A 20,880-nucleotide genomic window follows, 5' to 3' on the forward strand; every position below is an offset into this window, starting at 1 on the left:
TGAACCTGCTCCAACACATCATTATCTCCCAGAGTCCATGGCTGACATGAAGGTTCACACTTAGTGTTGTACATGGGTTTGGACCAATGTTTGATGACATGTCTCCACCACTGTAGTGTCATCCAGAGTCATTTCACGGCCCTAAAAATCCTCTGTGCTCCACCTGTTCATCCCTCCCTCCCAGTCTCTGGCAAACACCGCCTTCTGGTTTGAGACCGTTTTACGCCGTCTTCCCGGCTGGAGTGCAGTGGCGCTCCACCTCCAGATTCAAGCGATTCTCCTGCCTCAGCCTCCCAAGTAGCTAGAATTACAGGTGCCTGCGACCACACCTAGCTAATGTTGGTTTTTAGTAGTGACAGGGTTTTGCCATGTTGGCCAGGCTGTTTCGAACTCCTGGCCCCAAGTTGTCCAGTTATTTTGCTGGGATTACAGGCCTGAGCCACCATGCCTGGCTGCAAACATAATCTTTAAACTGTCTCCAGAGTTTTGCCTTTTCCACAGTGTCCTGCAGTTGGAATCATGCAGTATGGATGTGTGGTTATTATATATCATACATAGGTTTTTGTCCACGGTTCCTGGTTCATACGTCCCATATCCCTTGTTACAGTCTTTTTTTCTTTTGAGATGGGAGTTTTGCTCCGTCACCCAGGCTAGAGTGTAGTGGTACAATCTTGGCCCACTACAACCTGACTCCTGAGTTCAAGTGATTCTCCTGCCTCAGCCTCCCAAGTAGCTGGGATCACAGGCTTGTGCCACCATGCTAATTTTTTTTTTTTTGAGACAGAGTCTTGCTCAGGTGCCAGGCTGGAATGCAGTGGTGCGATCTCGGCTCACTGCAACCTCCGCCTCCCAGGTTCAAGCAATTCTGCCTCAACCTCCTAAGTAGCTGAGACTACAGGCACGTGCCACCATGCCCAGCTAATTTTTGTATTTCTTTAGTAGAGACGAGGTTTCACCATGTTGGTCAGGATGGTCTCAATCTCTTGACATTGTGATCTGCCCACCTCAACCTCCCAAAGTGCTGGGATTACAGGCTTGAGCCACCGAGACTGGCCACATCTTTGTATTTTTTTCTTTTTATTAGAGAAAGGGTTTCACCATGTTGGCTAAGTTGTTCTCAAACTTCTGGTCTCAGGTGATCTATTCGCCTTGGCCTCCCAAAATGCTGGGATTACAGGCGTGAGTCCCTGTGCCTGGCCCTGGCTGGTCACGGTAAGTCTGCACCAGGACCAATCACCTCACCACTCCTGGGGTTAGCTGATTGGTCAGAAGTATTTCTGACTTTTAGAAGTTGAGATATGTTTGTTATCTTAACCAACTAACTTAGGGAGTATTTTTAAACAATAATAGACAAAATGTTGATTAGACAGACCCAAACTACACCACAGAACCTCGCGTTTGCTGAGAAATAAATTACGGTCACCCGGGTGTGGTGGTTCACACCTGTAACCCTGGCATTTTGGGAGGTCAAGGTGGGCAGACTGCCTGCGCTGAGGACTTTGAGACCACCCTGGGCAACATGGCGAAACACTGTTTCTACGGAAAACACAAAAAATTAGCCAGGTATTTAAAAATCATGTGTTTGGAGAAGTTCATTATTTCAAAAAATAAAAAAAAGAAAATTAGTCAGGTGTGGTGATGCATGAATGTAGTCCCAGCTACTCGGGAGGCTGAGGCTGGAGAATTCCTTGAACCCAGGATGCGGAGGTTGCAGTGAGCCGAGATGACACCACTGCACTCCGGCCTGGGCAACAGAATGAGAATCTGCTCCAAAAAGAATAATAAAATGTATTTATTTATTAAATAAATCAGAGTAGGCATAGAGGTCGTGCATGGTGTGTGGGCAATTCACTAGTCCTCTGGTGCCAAAAAGGAGACAGAATTCATGCCAGCACCAGGGGGCATTTATTGTTCAGGGGCTGGGCCCCCATGTTTCGGGGGGGTTCCCACACTGCTGCCTCCACCCATTGTTCCCGTGGACCCCTCAAGTGGCAGGTTGCTGATCTGATCATGGAGCGAGCTCATCTTCAAGTGTAGATAGTCCAGAGTGGCCATCTTCTCCCTGTCACAACGGTTAGTAGGGAGGTGATGCTGACATGGCTGGGTGCGGGGGTGTTGGGACGGAAGGAGTGGTCAGGCCCTTTCCCGCAGATCTCACCCTCCTCCCACGCCCTCAGCCTCCTTCCTCACTCCGGCTTCATCTTGTCTGTCAGCAGCAGGTTCTTGGCTCGCATGGCCTCTTCTTGGGCCAGCCGAAGGGTGGAGCTCAGGGCCTCCGCTCTGACGTGTTTGGCTAAGGCCTGGCGCTCCAGCTCCTGGGGAGAGGAGCGTAGGCGCAGCTGGGCTTGCTGGACTAGGCTGGGCGTGGAGGGGGAGCTGGATTGTGGAGGGCAAAGGGTTGGGTTCCCTGGGGCCCACATTTCTCCCACAGAGTTTCCCATCATGCCTTGAGCTTGAGACTGACCCCACAGTGCACTGGTCTCCAGATTCTGTTGTGGACTAAACCTGTGTCTGTCCTATTGTCTGTCCCTGACCTATGTCCCAGCAAGCACTAAATCAGTGTCTATCATCTGTCTCCTACGCTCATGAACTATCCTACATTTGATATGTGTATGTGTCCCAGTATCCTACCACATGGTGACCTTCTACATCCCATAATTTAGAAGAGCCCACATCTCCCTATCTATTAGACCAGCACCTTTCACTCAAAAGTCCTGGCCGGGTGCAGTGGCTCACACCTGTAATCCCAGCACTTTGGGAGGCTGAGGCAGGTGGATCACTTAGGGTCAGGAGTTCAAGACCAGCCTGGCCAACAGGGTGAAACCGTGTCTCTACTAAAAGTACAAATATTAGCCGGGCGTGGTGGTGCATGCCTGTAATCCCAGCTACTCAGGAGGCTGAGGCAGCAGAATCACTTGAACCTGGGAGGTGGAGGTTGCAATGAGCCAAGATGGCACCAGTGCACTCCAGCCTGGGTGACAGAGTGAGACTCAAAAACAAGTCAGTTCTTGGTGCCCTGGATCTCTATGTCCCACCGCGCCAAGCCCCACATCCTCTCATGAAGTAGTCCTATAGCTCAGACACGTCAGGGTCCGATGGTGCCTCCCTTGTCTGTCCCACCCACTACAACAGAATCCCACAGTACATTAGGTCAACATCCCACAATACAATGCACTGGGGCTCAAGTTCCAGCAACTATTGGGCTGAGTGTGTTGTGTAATGCCCATTTCCCACAACGCATGTGCTAACCAGGACCTACAGTCACTGGGTTCTGGCTCCCCTCTATATATCTGACCCCAGTGATCTCGTACAAGGCACTACCTCTCTAAAAGCTTAGAGAAAATCAGACCTGTGTTCCATGAAGTTTTAGACTGGTGCCTGTCTCATGTCCCACAGTGCACTAGATCCAATGTCCCATCATGCTTTGGGCTCAAGTCCATCTTCCAAGGTTTCATGATTGGCCTGTGACTCACTCATCACCAAACTGCTTGCCTGACCCCTCATGCATTAGGGCCAAGTCCTCCCCCAGTGCCTGCTGCTCCCAGCTCAGCCCTTCCCTTCCTGCCACATACCAGAAGTACCCTTGAGTCCGGGGCTTCCCTCCCCCTGCCCCGAGAGAACAGTAAAATGGGACATGGTGGCCCATATTCCTTGGTACCAGAATCTTCTTGTGTAGCCTCTGACAGCTGGGACAGGCAGAAGCCAGGCCCCTCTGCTTCACCTCATCCACTAGTGGGGTCAACGTGCGGTCCAGCAGCTGCTGCAGGGACTCCGTGGACAACTGCGACCCCTGGCTGGGGGAGGGGTGGTCACCAGATAAAGAGGCCCAGTACCAACTTCAGAATGCCCCAAGCTCACCTGCACAGCCTCCATTTGGCCCCATTTCCACTGTGCACCCTATGGAACCTTCCCAGCATGCACTGGGAAGTTTGCATCATAGGATGCTACGATGCACCAGCTGTCCCTTGGTTTCCATGGTGCTCTGGGGATCACTACTACATTTTTTTTTTTTAGATGGAGTCTTGCTCTGTCTCTAGGCTGGGGTGCAGTGGCACGATCTCCGCTCACTGCAACCTCTGCCTCCTGAGTTCAAGCAATACTCCTGCCTCAGCCGCCTGAGTAGCTGGGATTACAGGCACATGCCGCCACACCCAGCTAATTTTTGTATTTTTAGTAGAGATGGACTTTCACCATGCTGGCCAGACTGATCTCGAACTCCTGATCCCAAGTGATCTGCCTGTCTTGGCCTCCCAAAGTGCTGGGATTACAGGTGTGAGCCAATGCACCCCGTACCAAGTTTCTCTTGAGTTCCACAAGACACTGATTTTACCTTGTGGAGAGGGAAGAAATGAGGCTCTCATTTCTTGAAGAAATGAGTAGTGCAGCAGGACTGGCTGGTCCTACGATGCACTGGGATGCCTTGTCTCCCAAAATGAACAACGCCCCACCCTTCACTAATGACCCATCTCCTTCCATATCTCCTTTAACGTTCTATCCACATAAGGCTCCCAGAGGCAGGCCCAGCCCTGTTACCTGGCACAGCGGGCACAGTTGCCTTGGTGGGATCGATCCAGGTTCATGGAGAGGTCAGGCCCTCTTCGAGAGTTCTGAAATTGCCGCCCGAACTCCTCCAGAATGGGTTTCAGTGGGCCCAGCCCGTTCAGTTCGCTCCTCAGTGAAGCCACAGACACTGCTGACCGTTCCACCCTGGGGCATGAGTAACCAGTGCTGCCAGGTTGCCTCTTGAGTGGTATAGCCCGGGCAAGACTCCAGCCATTGTTAGCCCTCCACTTGTGTCTATGGAGACTGGTCTGGAATCCTCCACCCTGCCCTCCCCTGTCTGCTCTGACTTGTCTCATTTTTTTGTGTTGTATTTTATTTTATTTATTCACTATTTTGAGACAGGGTCTGGCTCTATTGCCCAAGTTGGAGTGCAGTGGCACCATCATAGCTCTCTGAAGCCTTGAACTCCTGGGCTCAAGTGATCACTCCTACCTCAGCCTCCTGAGTCGCTAGGACTACCAGGGTGCCACACCACATCATTCCCAGCTAATTTTTAAACTGTTTGTAGAGATGGGGGTCTCTGCTATGTTTCCCAGGCTGGTCTTGAACTCCTAGCCTCAAGTTATCCACTACCTCACCTTGGCCTTCCAAAGGGCTGGGACTATAGGCATGAGCCACCACTGGGCCACCTTTAGAAGCTTACTGTTTGGAGTGCCCCTGCTAGTTCTCTAATTGGCTTTTTCAGACTCCACTTGGCCCCACCTTTTGCCCTTTTAAGGTATAGCCCACACCCTTCTTCAAATTGATTCCACCCCTCGGGCCTTATTAGGGCTGATGCGACCCTCCCTGCACTCTTTAACTGGCGTTTCCCCACGTCGGTATGTGTTCCGGAATGCCTCCCCCCCTGCGCTCGGGTTGAGATCGCGCTGCCCTTTCCGGTCTTCCTGGTCCTTACATCGTGCACAGCTCATCCGCCCGACCTCGCAGCTCCTGCAAGCCTCGCGCCGTCTGCGCCTGCTCGCGCTGTGCCCGTTCCCACTGGCCTAGGAAGCCGTCGACCCTGCCGCCCAGGCCCCCGAGCAGCCGCAGGGCCTCCTGCACCGCCCCTTCCTCCTGACGCCACCGGGCAGTCAGCGAGGACACCTCTCTCCTGGAGGGGCAGAGGGAGGGAATGGGTCGGAGCTAGGCTTGGACAGGCTGTCACCTGCCCCCACGAGATAGATGAGACAAGACTCACCTATCTCGCCCCACTGAGACCTCGCCCGTGGCTGCAGACTCACCTAGGTCTCCAAATTTTCTTGCACCCTCCATTTGGTGAAATCTGGTCGTGTCCTCCAGTGCCCCGCCTTTATCCCCTTCTTTTATTGGCCATCCTGGCCCTTCCCTAGGCAGGTCCCCAACCTCTACCTGGGCTCCTCCACACTGCCCCCCAAGGCATTGCCCACCACACTCTGCCCCACTTGGTGCTTCCAGGACCACTCCGCCAACCAAAGTTTTACCAGGCCTAGACCTGCCTCCCAGCAGCCCAGAACTAAAAAATTCATTAGTCCGACAGTCCCTTGCTCAGGTCATTGCCCTCGGGGCACTCCCTCCTTTGCTGTTGGAGACCCCAGCCTTGTCGCCCACCCGCTAAGATCTTTGAAGCTCCTCCCGAGTCTCCGCCTGCCGCAGGTCCTGGAGACTCCGCCCATGTCCCCACCCATCTCAGCTAATAGAGGCCCCACCTATTCCCGCCCACCGCAGTCCTGAGGCTCCGCCCATGTACCCACCTCCCTGTCCCTAGAGGCTCCACCCATGTCCCCGCCCACCTCAGCTCCTCGAGGCTCCACCCACGTCCCCGCCCATCTCAGCTCCTCGAGGCCCCACCCACGTCCCCGCCCATCTCAGCTCCTCGAGGCCCCACCCACGTCCCCGCCCATCTCAGCTCCTCGAGGCTCCCCCCACGTCCCCGCCCATCTCAGCTCCTCGTGGCTCCACCCATGTCCCCACCCACCTCAGCTCCTCGAGGCTCTATCCCTGAGTCCCCGCCACCTCGTTTTCGAGGCTCCGAACCTAGGTCCTGCCCACCTCAGCTCCTCGAGGCCGGTGAACACCTTCTGCAATTCCTGTTGGCTCACGTGGGGGCCCTCCCCTGCCCGAGGCCCCATTCCCCAGCCTCCCAGGGCCAGGCCGCGTGGCCGCGAGGGTTCGTGGGGACTTCCCGGCGGGCCGGGGCAGCCCTGGGGCATGGCGGCGGGGTCCAGGCAGTTCCTGGAGAGGCCAGCCTCCGGCTTCTGCTTCTGCTCCGGCTCCTGTAGCTCAGCCTCCTGCCGTCGCGGTGTCTCATCCTGCAGGTGCTGCTGGAGGTAGTGCAGCTTCTCCTGGGCGGTGAGGGAGGACGGGGTCACAGCGTCCAGCCGCTTTCCTCCTGCAACCACCTCCACCCCCAAATCCACTCCAGTACTCCCCGAGATTGGAAGTAGACGCCTGTGGGGACAGGATGTTGGGAAGTCCCGCCTGCTGTCATTAGGGAGGGGCGGCACCATTTGAGGGCCAGCTGGACTCCAATTCCCAGTAACCTCCCACAGCCTGCCTCCAGGTACCCACCCAGCCCTCCATGCCTCCAGGGGTCAAATACCAGTCCCAGCCACTTAGCAAGAACAACTGAAGCCTTCTCAGTATTTTGTTGGAAAATGAGTGAGAATATGGACAGAACAGGCCTTCTCACTTGAAGTCCAGCTTGAGTCTCTCTGGGACCTGAACGGGACTGCAGGGTGTTGGAGCCCCCCCCACATCTGCGTGTTGGAGCCTCATTTGCATCCCTTTTATTAGTGGGTCCTAAAGACGGCCATGTGCACAAAGGGGCAGCGTGGTGGTGTCCGGCAGGGAGCTCCACCTAAAAGTGTATCTCAAGTTCCTTGTGTGTCTGACCTTCTCCCACAAATCCTGGGACCGTTCCCACCCCCCACCCCAGCCCTTACCTCCAGCAGGGCAGAATTCTGCTTCAAGACGTTGGTTTTGATTTCAGCATCTTCCACAGACCGGGTCACCATCCAGCAGTTCTCCTGGGTCAGACACCAGGGCGAGGGCCCTGCCTTCCTGTTTCAGCTCTGCCTCCCTTTCCTTAGCCTGCCTATTTCCCTTCAGGCTCCAGGCCTCCCAGCCCCTAAATACACGACACATTCCCCCATTTCCTTGGCTAAAGGAACGGCTTCCTCCCACCTCTCATGAGTCCCATTCCTACCCTCTTCCTTTTTTTTTTTCTCTCGAGAGTGAGTCTCACTCTATTGTCCAGGCTGGAGTGCAATGGTGCAATCTTGGCTCACTGCAACCTCTGCCTTCCGGGTTCAAGTGATTCTCCTGCCTCAGCCTCCCGAGTAGCTGGGATTACAGGCACCCACCATAACACCCGACTAATTTTTGTATTTTCAGTAGAGATGGGGTTTTACCATGTTGGCCAGGCTAGTCTCAATGTCCTCACATCAAGTGACCCACCCACCTCAGCCTCCCAAAGTGCTGGGATTACAAGTGTGAGCCACTGCGCCCGCCCTCCTCCCTTTTTCTCCCACTCTCTTCTTACTCCCATTCCCCTCTCCCTACCCACTCCTGCGTCCCAGTGGCTCACCTTGAGTCGAATGCAGTACCCCTCCAACTCTTCTGCCTCCTGCCGCCTTCTCTCCAGATTCTCACTCAGCACGGAACACTTACTCTGGAGCATGGAAGGAGGGGAGTTAGCCAAGGGCACCAGGGGACAGCCCATGGGAAAGAAGATCTGGGCCTGGGAAGGTTCCTCTCCTGACTGAGCTATGGGTGCTGGAGGCAGGCTCCAAGAAGGGAACTTGGCCCTGGAGGGAGATCAGATGTTGGACATGGGGGTCCTCACACCTGCAGGGTCTGCACATGCTGGTTAACCCGAGTGGTCTTTTCCTTCAAGCTGGTGATGGAGTCTTTGGCACGGACCAATCCACTGTTGACCCCACTCTGGGGAAGAATGGGAGACAAGTGAGTTAGTGGGTGTGTGGGGGCAAGCCCCAAGCCCAAGAAAAATTCCAGAACTGGGAAGCTGTGTTTACACCTTGATTTTGCCCTGGGATGGCTGTGACTTGGAGTCAAGAGCTGCACCTCTGATTCTTAGCATTCCTGTGCAGTGAACCCAGGGGGTAAACTACCTTTCTTTATGGTGTCCTCGGAGAAAAATAAGCAGGATCCAGGAGAGAATGGGGGATGGAAGTGGGGTGCTCAGACATGTGGGGGAAGAAGGATGGACTCAATCAAACACTGAGTTAAGTGACCTTGGGTGCTAGGTGCAGGGGCTCACTTTTGTAATCTCAGCACTTTGGGAGGCCGAGGTGGGTGGATCACTTGAGGTCAGGAGTTCAAGACCAGCCTGGCCAACATAGTAAAACCCCATCTCTACTAAAAATACAAAAGTTAGCTGAGCATGGTGGTGCATGCCTTTAATTCCAGCTACCTGGGAGGCTGAGGCAGGAGAATCGCTTGAACCTGGGAGGCAGAGGTTGCAGTGAGCTGATACCGCACCACTGCATTCCAACCTGGGCGACAGAGGAAGTCTCCGTCTAAAAAAAAAAAAAATTCCTTGGGTCCACAGCATAAAAAGATAAACTGTGGCTGGGCACGGTGGCTCACGCCTATAATCCCAGCACTTTGGGAGGCTGAGGCGGGTGGATCACGAGGTCAAGAGCTCGAGACCATTCTGGTCAACATGATGAAACCTCGTCTCTGCTAAAAATACAAAAATTAGCTGGGCATGGTGGTGCGCACCTGTAGTCCCAGCTACTCGGGAGGCTGAGGCAGGAGAATTGCTTGAACCTAGAAGGCAGAGGTTGCGGTGAGCTGAGATCGTGCCATTGCACTCCAGTGTGGGTAACAACAGCAAAACTCCGTCTCAAAAAAAAAAAAAAAAAAAGATAAGGCCGGGCGCGGTGGCTCAAGCCTGTAATCTCAGCACTTTGGGAGGCCGAGGCGGGTGGATCACGAGGTCAAGAGATCGAGACCATCCTGGTCAACATGGTGAAACCCCGTCTCTACTGAAGATACAAAAAATTAGCTGGGCATGGTGGCGTGTGCCTGTAATCCAAGCTACTTGGGAGGCTGAGGCAGGAGAATTGCCTGAACCCAGGAGGCAGAGGTTGCGGTGAGCCGAGATCGGGCCATTGCACTCCAGACTGGATAACAAGAGGGAAACTCCGTCTCAAAAAAAAAAAAAAAAAAAAGATAAACTGTGAAAACATATGCTCTACCTTTGTATGCAGGAACTGGTTCATTACAAAGGAAGCCACCTTTCAGATATAAGCACCTGCCAGTCTTCTCTTATTCTTCACAGCCACACTTCTTGAGGTTATTTGGCCCATTTTACAAGTGAGACAAATGGCTCGCAGAAACGGGACGTCCCTTGTCTTCCCAGGTCCACAGCACATTACGTGACCTCATCAGAATTTAGATTCAGAACCCTTGTTTTAAACCATGACACCATGTGGCCTCTGGTCATCATTACTTTATATCACATCAAATGGTTTATGATTCCTGCCAATCTGTGGTTCACGAGGGATGCATGTGGTAGGATCCATTCTCCCAGCTTGGACAGATACAGAAGCATTACCCTGGCACATGGCTGCCCAACCAGAGACTACATTTCCCAGGATCCCTTACAGCTAGGTGTGGCCATGTGACTAAGTTCTGGCCAATGGAATGTGAGTGTAAATAATGTCGATTTATTTTGTGGGGGCAGTGGGGGGGTGGTCTCTCACTATTACCCTGGCTGGTGTGGAGTGGTGCTATCATTGCTCACCAACTCGGGCTCAGCCTCCCAAGTAGCTAGGACTATAGGTGCTTGCTACCAGGCACGGTAGCAAAATTTTAAAATTTTTGGTATAGATGGGGTCTCCCTATGTTACCCAAGCTGGCCTCAAACTCCTGGGCTCAAGTGATCCTTTTTTTTTTTTTTGAGACCGAGTTTCGCTCTTGTAAACCAGGCTGGAGTGCAATGGCGCAATCTCTGCTCACCGCAACCTCCGCCTCCTGGGTTCAGGCAATTCTCCTGCCTCAGCCTCCTGAGTAGCTGGGATTACAGGCACGTGCCACCATGCCCCCCTAATTTTTCTGTATTTTTAGTAGAGACGGGGTTTCACCATGTTGACCAGGATGGTCTCGATCTCTTGACCTCGTGATTCACCCGCCTTGGCCTCCCAAAGTGCTGGGATTACAGGCGTGAGCCACCGCGCCCGGCTTTTTTTTTTTTTTTTAAATAGAGATGAGGTTTCACCGTTTTGGCCAGGCTGGTCTCAAACTCCTGACCTCAGGTGATCTGCCCCTCTTGGCTTCCCAAAGTGCTGGTTTACAGGTGTGAGCCACTGCGCCCAGCCTCAAGTGATCCTTTTGTGTCAGCCTCCAAAAGTGTTGGTCTTACAGGCATGAGCCACTGCATCCAGCCTCCTTTTTTTTTTTCCTTTAGCCTAGATCATTACTTGGATTATGCAGAATTATAGTCAATTTCTGAGTCATCCCTTAAAGGAAAGGTATGAGAACTTTCCGTTTTTCTCTCATTTCACTGGAATGCACAATGAGGGCTGCCTTGGACCAGCAGATAGAGGACACAAGGAGACAGAAGGAGCCTGAGTCCTTTACACTGGAGCCACCATAGTCCATTCCAACCACCTGTGAAGATGTTCAGGGTGAGACACTGCATCTCCTGTGTTACTCAAGCTGTTGTTTTGTGCCTTTTTCTTACAGTAGTCAAATGTATAACCTCAATATCATTGAGTTTTTTTTTTTTTTTTGAGACCGAGTCTCACTCTGTCGCCCAGGCTGGAGTGCAGGGGCGTGATCTTGGCTCACTACAACCTCTGCCTCCCGGGTTCAAGCGATTCTCCTGCCTGAGCCTCCCGAGTAGCTGAGACTACAGGTGTGCGCCACCACACCTGGCTAATGTTTTTTAAAATTTTTAGTAGAGATGGGGTTTCACCATGTTGGTCAGGCTGGTCTTGAACTCCTGACCTCAGGTGATCCGCCCACCTCAGCCTCCCAAAGTGATGGGATTACAGGTGTGAGGCACTGCACCCAGCCAACATTGTTATTTCACACTTGAAGGAAAAGAGACCCAGGGAGCCCTCTGGCAGCTGGTTATGACCAGTTCCAGCCAGTGGAAGGGAAGTGGGCAGTGGTCCATGTGTGGAAAAGCTAAGCATGGTCTTGTCCCTTGTTCCCTGTGCTTAATGGCTGGAAGGCAGTGGTGAGAGCAACTGTGTAGAAATGGCGGAGCAGCCAGAACACAGACGCCTGTAAACTGCTGCATTTGAAGAGCAGAGCTCCTGTGATTATTGAGCCTTTTTATTTTTATTTTTTAAAGATGGGGTTTCACCATGTTGGTCAGGCTGGTCTTGAACTCCCGACCTCGTGTGATCCGCCCGCCTTGGCCTCCGAAGTGCTTGGATTACAGGTATGAGCCACCACGCCTGGCCTATTGAGCCTTTTATGTGCAAAAAGAAAAAAAAAAAAAGCCCAGTTCTCTTGGTTCCTCTAAGGGTTGCTGAATATACAAAGAGAAAGAGAGAACAAGTGTCTTCCCTTGTAAGATGGGGCAGCAACGCATTCTTACATGATTGCTCTGGGTAACAAGTATGATAAGAAATATTGTATCCATAATTGCAGCACTTTGGGAGGCCAAGGTGGGCGGATCACCTGAGGTCAGGAGTTTGACACCAGCCTGACCAACATGGAGAAACCCTGTCTCTACTAAAAATACCAAAAAAAAAAAAAAAATTAGCTGGGTGTGGTGGCACAGACCTATAATCCCAGCTACTTGGGAGGCTGAGGCAGGAGAATCATTTGAACCAGAGAGGTGGAGGTTGCAGTGAGCCAAGAATGTGCCCTTGTACTCCAGCCTGGGCGGCAAGAGTGAAACTCTGTCTCAAAAAGAGAAAAGAAAAAGAAAAAGAAAAATATTGTATTCAGTTGACATCAGCAAAATGGTAGATTAAGAAATTCAGGCTGGAAACAGTGGCTCAAAAATGTAATCTCAGCACTTTGGGAGGCCAAGGCGGATGGATCACTTGAGGTCAGGAGTTCAAGACCAGCCTGGCCAATGTAGTGAAACACCGTCTCTACTAAAAATACAAAAATTGGCTAGGCATGGTGGTAGGTGCCTGTAATGCCAGTTACTTGGGAGGCTGGGGCAGGAGAATCACTTGAACCCAGGAGGTGGAGGTTGCAGTGAGCTGAGAGCGCGCCACTGCACTCCAGCCTGGGCAACAGAGTGAGACTCCATCTCAAAAGGAAAAAAAAAAAAGTAATTCCCAGTGTTGGAGGCAGGGCCTGGTGGGAGGTGTTTGGATCATTCGAGTGGATCTATCGTTAATGGGTTAGCGCTATCCCCTCGGTGATGAGTAAGTTTTGAGTTCATGCCAGCTCTGATGTTTAAAAGTGTATGGCAGCCCGGTTCGGTGGCTCATGCCTGTAATCCCAGAATTTTGGAAGGCCAAAGTGGGTGGATCACCTGAGGTCAGTAGTTCAAGACCAGCATGGTGAAACCCCATCTCTACTAAAAACACAAAAATTAGCCAGGCGTGGTGGTGCACATGCCTGTAATCCCAGCAGTTTGGGAGGCCAAGGTAGGCAGATCACCCGAGGTCAGGAGTTTGACCCTGGCTTGGCCAACATGGTGAAAACTGTCTCTACTAAAAATGCAAAAATTAGCCAGGTGTGGTGGTCAGACTGGTCTCGAACTCCTGACCTTGTGATCTGCCCACCTTGGCATCCCAAAGTGCTGGAGTTACAGGCATAAGCCAATGTGCCCAGCCTCCTCCTCCTCCTCCTCCTTCTCCTCCTCCTCCTCCTCCTCCTTCTCCTTCTCCTCCTCCTCCTCCTCTTCCTTTTCCTCCTCCTCCTCCTTCTTCTTCCTTTTCTCCTCCTCCTCCTCCTCCTTCTCCTTGGATGGAGTCTCCCTTTGTCACTCAGGCTGAAGTGCAGCAGCACGATCTCAGCTCACCTCCACCTCCACCTCCTGGATTCAAGGGATTCTCCTGCCTCAGCGTCCTGAGTAGCTGGCATTATAGGCATGCACCACCACGCCTAGCTAATTTTTGTATTTTTAGTAGAGACGGGGTTTCACCATATTGGCCAGGCTGGTCTTGAACTCCTGGCCTCAAGTGATCCACCCACTTCAGCCTCCCAAAAGTACTGAGATGGCCAGGCTCGGTGGTTCACACTTGTACTCCCAGCACTTTGGGAGGCGGAGGCGGGCGGATCACCTGAGGTCAGGAGTTGGAGACCAGTCTGACCAACATGGAGAAATCCTGTCTCTACTAGAAATAGAAAATTAGCTGGGTGTGGTGGTAAATGCCTGTAATCCCAGCTACTTGGGAGGCAGAGGTTGTAGTGAGTCGAGATCGCACCGCCGCCCTCCAGCTTGGGAACAAGAGCAAAACTCCGTCTCTCAAAAAAAAAAAAAAATGTGCTGGACTACAGGCACGAGCCACCGTTCCCCGCCCTGGTCATCTCTTCTGCCGTCTGAGTCTCTATCCCTCTCACACTGGACCCGTCTCTTCCTCCCCGCAGAGCCTCTGTCCCTCAACCCTTTGAGTGTCTTTCCTTCTCTCTCTGGGTCTCTGTTCCCCTCTCTGAGTCTCTCTCCTAATCTCCCTGGGTCTCTATCCCCGTCTCTCTGGGTCTCTGTCCCCCTCTGTCTCTGAGTCTCTGTCCCCCTCTTTCCGGGTCTCTGTCCTCCTTTCTTGGTCTCTGTCCCACTCCATCTCTGGGTCTCCATCCCCTCTCTGGGTCTCTGTGCCCTTCTCTCTACCTGTCCCCACCTTCTCTCTGGGTACAGCTCGGGTACTGGGTGCTGGTTCCCGCTCCTGCGGACCCCCTTGCCTCTTCAGCATGCACCCAAGGTCAGTACTTTTTCCATGCCACAGAGAAGGAACTTGAAGCCTCTGAGAGGCTGGCAGTCCCCTGCAGCCCCACAGCGAGCTGGCGGCTGTGCCAGACCTCAATCCTTGCTGCCTGGGGCACTTTCTCTGGCTTCACAATCCACTGAGGGATGTGACTCAGGAATAGCTCTGGTGGGAGGCAGACGGCTGCAAGTGCTGCCCGAGAGACACTCCCTGAGATGGGGGGAGAGCTCTGCTGTCTGGGGGAGGATGTCTCCCGGGCATCCTTCCCAGCCGACTCTGCCCTATTCTCTTCCCTGCAGCTACTTCTCCTTCCCTGGCCCCTTGCCCAGCCTCCTCTCTGGCCTCCCTGACTCAGTGCCTCCCCTTCAAACATCCCCTGCTCAGCCCAGGGGAGTCCTGGGGAGAGAAAGGCTTTTGCATTAGTGACAAGAGCAGCACCCTTCTTATCCTGGTTCTGCTTCTTATGAGCTCTCCATCCTTGACCTTGTGGAGGTTACTACACTGCTGTCTACCTTAGTGGGGTATTTTTTTTTCCTGAGACAGAGTTTCGTTCTTGTCACCCAGGCTGGAGTGCAATGGCACTGTCTCAGCTCACTGCAACCTCCACCTCCTGGGTTCAAGCAATTCTCCTGCCTCAGCCTCCCGAGTAGCTGGGATTACAGGCATAGGCCACCACGCCCAGCCAATTTTCTGTATTTTTAGTAGAGATGGGGTTTCACTATATTGGCCAGGCTGGTCTTAAACTCCTGACCTCAGGGGATCTGCCTGCCTCAACTTCCCAAAGTGCTGGGATTATAGCTGTGAGCCAGCACGCTGGGTCCTTAGTTGTTTTTTTTAGAGGCAGGGTCTCTAGGGTCTCGTTCTGTTGCCCAGGCTGGAGCACAGTGATGTAATCACAGCTCACTGCAGCCTCCAATTCCTGGGGTCAAGCCATCCTCCTGCCTCAGCCTCCTGAGTCACTGGGACTACAGGCCAGCACTGCTGGACTGCTTCAGTCCCTTTTCTCAGTTTCTAACTGCGTAATAATAGCAGTTCCCTTACAGAACTTTAAAGAGAGAAAAACAAGTTTCCCACCATGAGGGATGCAGCACAGCACTTGGCTGGAGCTCAGTAAATGGAACGGAGCCAAAATCCTGAGTTGTTCCTCTCTCCCTCCTGAACCCACGCTGGCTCCCCTTTGCTGTCAGGAAAATGCCCATATTGCTCAGTTTGTGTGGCCTGTGCCCTCCCCTTCCACCAGCCTCCTCTCTCTCACATACCACACACCAGCTGCAGGAACCACCTTGAAGCTACCTCTCCTATTCTGGGCTCTTTTCAGTTCCTGTCCCTCTGCACATGCTGTTCCTGGGAGCTGGGACACCTTTCCCTGTCTTCTGTCTGGGGACTACTTTACTTATCTTCAAGATCCAGTTTATGGCCAGGTGTGGTGGCTCATGCCTGTAATCCCAGCACTTTGGGAGGCCGAGGCAGGTGGACCACCTGGGGTCGGTAGTTCAAGACCAGCCTGACCAACATGGAGAAATCCCATCTCTACTAAAAATACAAAATTAGCTGGGCGTGGTGGCATGTGCCTGTAGTTACAGCTGCTTGGGAGGCTGAGGTGGGAGGATCACCTGAGGCTGGGGAGGTCAAGGCTACAGTGAGCCATGATTGTGCCTGGGCAGTCAGGCTGTCACTCCAGCCTGGGCAACAGAGCAAACCCAGTCTTAAGAAAAGAAAAAAGAAAAAGAAATGTGTTTAGCTGGGCATGGTGGTGTGCACCATGGAGGTTAAAGTGGGAGGATCACTTATGTCCAAGGCTTTGAGGTTGCAGTGAGCTATTATGCCACTGCACTCCAGCCTGGCCATCAGAGTGAGACCCTGTCTCAAAAAAGAAAATGAAGGGCCAGGCGCGGTGGCTCAAGCCTGTAATCCCAGCACTTTGGGAGGCTGAGGCGGGTGGATCACGAGGTCAAGAGATCGAGACCATCCTGGTCAACATGGTGAAACCCCGTCTCTACTAAAAATACAAAAAATTAGCTGGGCATGGTGGCGCGTGCCTGTAATCCCAGCTACTCAGGAGGCTGAGGCAGGAGAATTGCCTGAACCCAGGAGGCGGAGGTTGCGGTGAGCCGAGATCGTGCCATTGCACTCCAGCCTGGTTAACAAGAGCGAAACTCCGTCTCAAAAAAAAAAAAAAAAGAAAATGAAAAAAAAAGAGAAAGAGAGGCCGGGTGCCATGGCTCACCCCTGTAATCCGAGCACTTTGGGAGGCTGAGGCGGGTGGATCACCTGAGGTCAGGAATTCGAGACCAGCCAGGCCAACATGGTGAAACCCCATCTCTACTAAAATACAAAAATTAGCCAGCTGTCGTGGTGTGCCTGTAATCCCAGCTACTTGGAAGGCTGAGGTGGGAGTATCACTTGAACTTGGGAGGCGGAGTTTGCAGTGAGACAAGATTGCGCCACTGCAATCCAGATTGTTCACAGAGTGAGACTCCATCTCAAAAAAGGAATAAATAAAAAGAGATATTTGTTAAAAAGAACAAATGTGGCTGGGCACAACGGCTCACACCTATAATCCCAGCACTTTGGGAGGCTGAGGCCTGAGAATCACTTGAATCCAGGAGTTCAAGACCAGATTGGCCAACATCATGAGACCCTGTCTCTATAAAAACATTAAGAAAAAAATTTGCCAGGTGGGTGCCTGTGGTCCCAGCTACTGAGGTCTGAGATGGGAGGATCCTTTGAGCCCAGGAGCTGAAGGCTGCAGGGAGCTGTAATCGCGCCACTGCACTGCAGCCTGGGAGACAGAGCAAGACCCTGCCTCAAAAATAGATAAAATTTAAAAATGCAGGAACAAATGCATGCATCTCCATTTTACAGATGGGTAAACTGGGGCTCCCTGAACATGGAAAATGCTCAGTAAATGCTACCGAATCTCAACAGCATTAAGATCATGGCTGGTGCTCACGCCTGTAATCTCAACACTTTGGAAGAGGCCCACAGAGTGGATCACAAGGTCAGGAGTTCCAGACCAGCCTGGCCAAGATGGTGAAACCCCGTCTCTACTAAAAATACAAAAATTAGCCAGGCACGGTGGTGGGCACCTGTAATCCCAGCTACTTGGGAGAATGAGGTAGGAAAATTGCTTGAACCTGGGAGATGGAGGTTGCAGTGAGCCAAGACTATGCCATTGGACGCCAGCCAGGACGACAGAGTAAGACTCCGTCTCAAAACAAAAGACAAAAAACAAACACCATGGTTGTGGTTAGTGTAGTTCTCAGTATCTCAGTATCTGGTGGAGCCGTTTCAGGCCTGGCCCAGGGGAAACCAGGCGGGGTGAGGAGCAGAGATTCAGAAATTCCCTAAAGCCCTCTAAATCTTGCTTCACCTCTCAGTTTTGTCCCAGATTCTTAGGTGACTCCCATCAGAGAACTCCTATTCATTCACTAAAGTAGGGTTGCAACACATCCTCCTCCAGGAAGCTTTCCTTGATACCCCCAGCCTGGCTTGAGGGGCTCTTCTCCTCCATTACAGAATTTCTTACCCTAGTCTGTGTCTATTGTCCCCCACCAGACTGGGAGCTCCCCAAGTGCAGGTTCCTGAGCCCAGCCTCATTGGGGACATTTGGGAGTGACTGTATGAACTAAAGACCTACACCCAGGCCAGGTGTGGTGGTTCATGCCTATAATCCCAGGACTGTGGGAAGCCGAGGTGGGAGAATCCCTTGAGCCCAAGAGTCTGAGACCATCCTGGGCAACACGGTGAGACTGTCTCTGGAAAAAAAAAAAAAAAGACCAACTCCCATATTCACAGCTGGCTGTCAGGAAAGGAGGAGGCAGATCCTTGTTAGTTCCTCTGGGTCTCAAAAAGCAACCAGAAGGTTCTCATTCCAAATCCAAAACACCCCACTCCGTCCTAAGTATTTGCTACCAGCACCTGGAGGACCTTGGTCTTCCCCAGAGGGTGGTGTGGGGGGCCCTCACCAGGATTTCCGAGATGTCTGGGTCATCCAGAACCCAGGGTAGGGTGGGGGAGGCAGGGGGCCCGGCGAGTTGGCTGCTGAGGTCTTCCACTATTGAGTCTGTCCCCGAGGAGTCGGTGGGCTCCATGGAGGCCAGGTTGAGCAGTGACACATTGGTGCAGGCCGACGACCGTTTGAGGTTCAGGCACCAGTGCATGGGCTGGTGGGACATCGGGGGCTCCACCCTACAGAGGAGAAACAGGCAGAAAGGTCAACTCCTGCCTGTGGTCTGGCCCCTCCTGCCTTCCTTTCTGCATACCTCACCCCCTGTTGACTCCAACCTCACTGCTACCTGGTTCTCCCTTCTCTGTCCCTGCTGCCTACTTTCTTTCTTTCTTTTTTTTTGAGATGGAGTCTTGATCTGTCACCCAGGATGGAGTGTAGTGGTGCAGTTGGCTCCCTGCAACCTCCGTCTCCCAGGTTCCAGCGATTCTCCTGCCTCAGCCTCCCGAGTAGCTGGGATTACAGGCATGGACTACCACACCCAGCTAATTTTCTATTTTTAGTAGAGACAGGGGTTTCTGCATATTGGTCATGCTGGTCTTGAACTCCTGACCTCAGGTGATCTGCCCGTCTTGGCCTCCCAAAGTGCTGGGATTACAGTGTGAGCTGTCGCCCAGGCTGGAGTGCAGTGGTTCTGTCTTTGGCTCACCAAAACCTCTGCCTCTTGGGTTCAAGTGGTTCTCCTGCCTTAGCCTCCTGAGTAGCTGGGATTATAGGTGGGTGCCACCACACCCCACTAATTTTTGTATTTTTATTTATTTATTTTTTAAGACGGGTTTTCACCATGTTGGTCAGGCTGGTCTTGAACTCCCGACCTCACGTGATCCACCCGCCTTAGCCTCCAAAGTGCTTGGATTACAGGTGTGAGCCACCACGCCCGGCCAATTTTTGTATTTTTAGTAGAGACAGGGTTTCACCATGTTGGCCAGGATGTTCTCTATCTCTTGACCTTGTGATCTGCCTGCCTCGGCCTCCCAAAGTGCTCGGATTACAGGCGTGAGCCACCGCGCCTGGCCCCACTGCCTACTTTCTTCCCCCTTCTCCTTCCCCGCTGCCTGCTTTCTCCTTCATTCACTAGCCTCCCTTCTTCCCTCCCCACTGGCTTTTTCTTCCCTCCATTCATCCCCACTACCTTCTTCCTCTCTACCTCCCTGCTGCTTTTTGTCTCTTTCCTGCCCCTCACCCGCTGGCTTTTCCCCCCTCTTCCTCCAGCACCCACAGTGGGACTCCTGCTCTGTTGGAGGCAGTGCTGGGCGTTAGAACCATCCCCGGCAGGGTGCGCCAAACCCACCCGTGGAACGACACAGCCTTCTTTTTCCTGGGAATCCCCTTGTCCGGGCTGGTAACCCCCCGGGGAGCCTCAGGGACTAGCTGGGAGCAGCTCTCGACCTCCGCAGGGATGTCCCCAGCCTCATGAATCTCTTTGGACTGCCAGATCGTCTTCACCACCACGCTCGCCATGGCGTGGGAGTCTGGCTCCCAGGGGCTCCTTCCTCTGAGACTTCCCACCTGTTCTAACCACAGACCCTCCAGGGTCCACTGTCCTCTCAGCCTGTCTCACAAAGGACCCAACCACTGGGCCCCCACGAGTGGGGGGGACACAGGGTAGGGAGAGCTGCTGGCCCAGGTCATCCCCCCAGTGTTCTCAGTGGACTCCTCCTGTTCAGGATTCCAGTTGTATGCCCAACGTGACACCCCCCACCACCGTCTTCAGAGCGACAGGCTCCAGTGAATGGACTCATGCTAGTTTGTAACTTGCAATGGGTTGGCCCACCGGTTCTTGGGAGAAGACCAACTTCCCTTTCCCTGAGACTAAGTGTGGGGTCGCCCAGCCCCGTGCACTTGTACTTGATTCTTCATGTAGCATCCTGGATTTGATGCTTGCCTGGGGTCTAGGAGACTGCGGTGGAAGAGGACTGAGATCCAGACCCTGACCTGCAGAGTCTCATATTCTATGGGGCATTAGGGTCGGGGGAAAAGGCAATGTACAGGTAGATAGATCAACAAGAGAATGTTAGGTGCGGTGGGCCTACAGCTAGGTGTGGAAGGTGAGGGAGGAGAGGAAGATGGAGAGTTGGGGCAGGAGAGAGGGTGGCTCCACCCCTCCCCCATTTATTTATTGTTTTCTTTAATTTTTAAAATTTTTCTTAATTTAAATTTTTTTTCAGACGGAGTCTTGCACTGTCGCTCAGGCTGGAGTGCAGTGGGTCGATCTCCGCTCACCGCAACCTCCACCTCCTGGGTTCAACCAGTCTTCCTGTTTCAGCCTCCCAAATAACTGAGATTGCTGACGCCTGCCACCGCGCCGGGCTAAGTATTTTTAATGGCGTTATCCCCAGGGAGAAAGGTGCTTCTTTCCTGGTCATTAATGGACTCCAGTCCTTGGAACGCGTAATGTCTTTCTGTAAAAAAGACATTTCTCCTCAGCCTGGCCAACATGGTGAAACCGCGTCTCTCCTAAAAATAGACAAATTAGCCGGG

At 52.8% G+C, this 20,880-nt stretch overlaps 1 protein-coding gene across 4 annotated transcripts; it reads right to left on the reverse strand.

Annotated features, from left to right (window-relative positions):
• Nucleotides 1-1,776: 1,776 nt before the first annotated feature.
• TSKS (testis specific serine kinase substrate) lies at nt 1,777-19,915 on the reverse strand. Of its 4 annotated transcripts, none has more exons than XM_035285145.3 (11): nt 19,691-19,915; nt 18,359-18,581; nt 8,368-8,463; nt 8,108-8,191; nt 7,464-7,547; nt 6,571-6,863; nt 5,459-5,653; nt 4,534-4,707; nt 3,659-3,794; nt 2,191-2,315; nt 1,777-2,062 (listed from the first exon to the last, which is right to left on the reverse strand). In XM_035285145.3, exons 1-11 carry the CDS (start codon nt 19,858-19,860, stop codon nt 1,906-1,908), a joined length of 1,737 nt encoding a protein of 578 aa, XP_035141036.1. In that variant the 5' UTR covers nt 19,861-19,915; the 3' UTR covers nt 1,777-1,905. The 4 variants fall into 4 exon arrangements, with proteins under 4 accessions (XP_035141036.1, XP_035141038.1, XP_035141037.1 ...); XM_035285147.3 differs by having other exon boundaries at nt 2,159-2,315; XM_035285146.3 differs by having other exon boundaries at nt 2,191-2,376.
• Nucleotides 19,916-20,880: the final 965 nt, after the last annotated feature.

Source organism: Callithrix jacchus, chromosome 22 (genome assembly GCF_049354715.1).
Source record: "Callithrix jacchus isolate 240 chromosome 22, calJac240_pri, whole genome shotgun sequence".
Lineage (NCBI taxonomy): Eukaryota > Metazoa > Chordata > Mammalia > Primates > Cebidae > Callithrix > Callithrix jacchus.

Coding starts and splice junctions, on each gene's coding strand:
- TSKS (XM_035285144.3), bottom strand. CDS start 19,860: ATGGCGAGCGTGGTGGTGAAGACGATCTGGCAGTCCAAAGAGATTCAT. Junction 6,864..7,463: donor AGAATTCTGCCCTGCTGGAG/GTAAGGGCTGGG, acceptor CTCACCGCCCAG/GAGAAGCTGCACTACCTCCA. Junction 2,377..3,658: donor GGCTACACAAGAAGATTCTG/GTACCAAGGAAT, acceptor TCCACAATCCAG/CTCCCCCTCCACGCCCAGCC.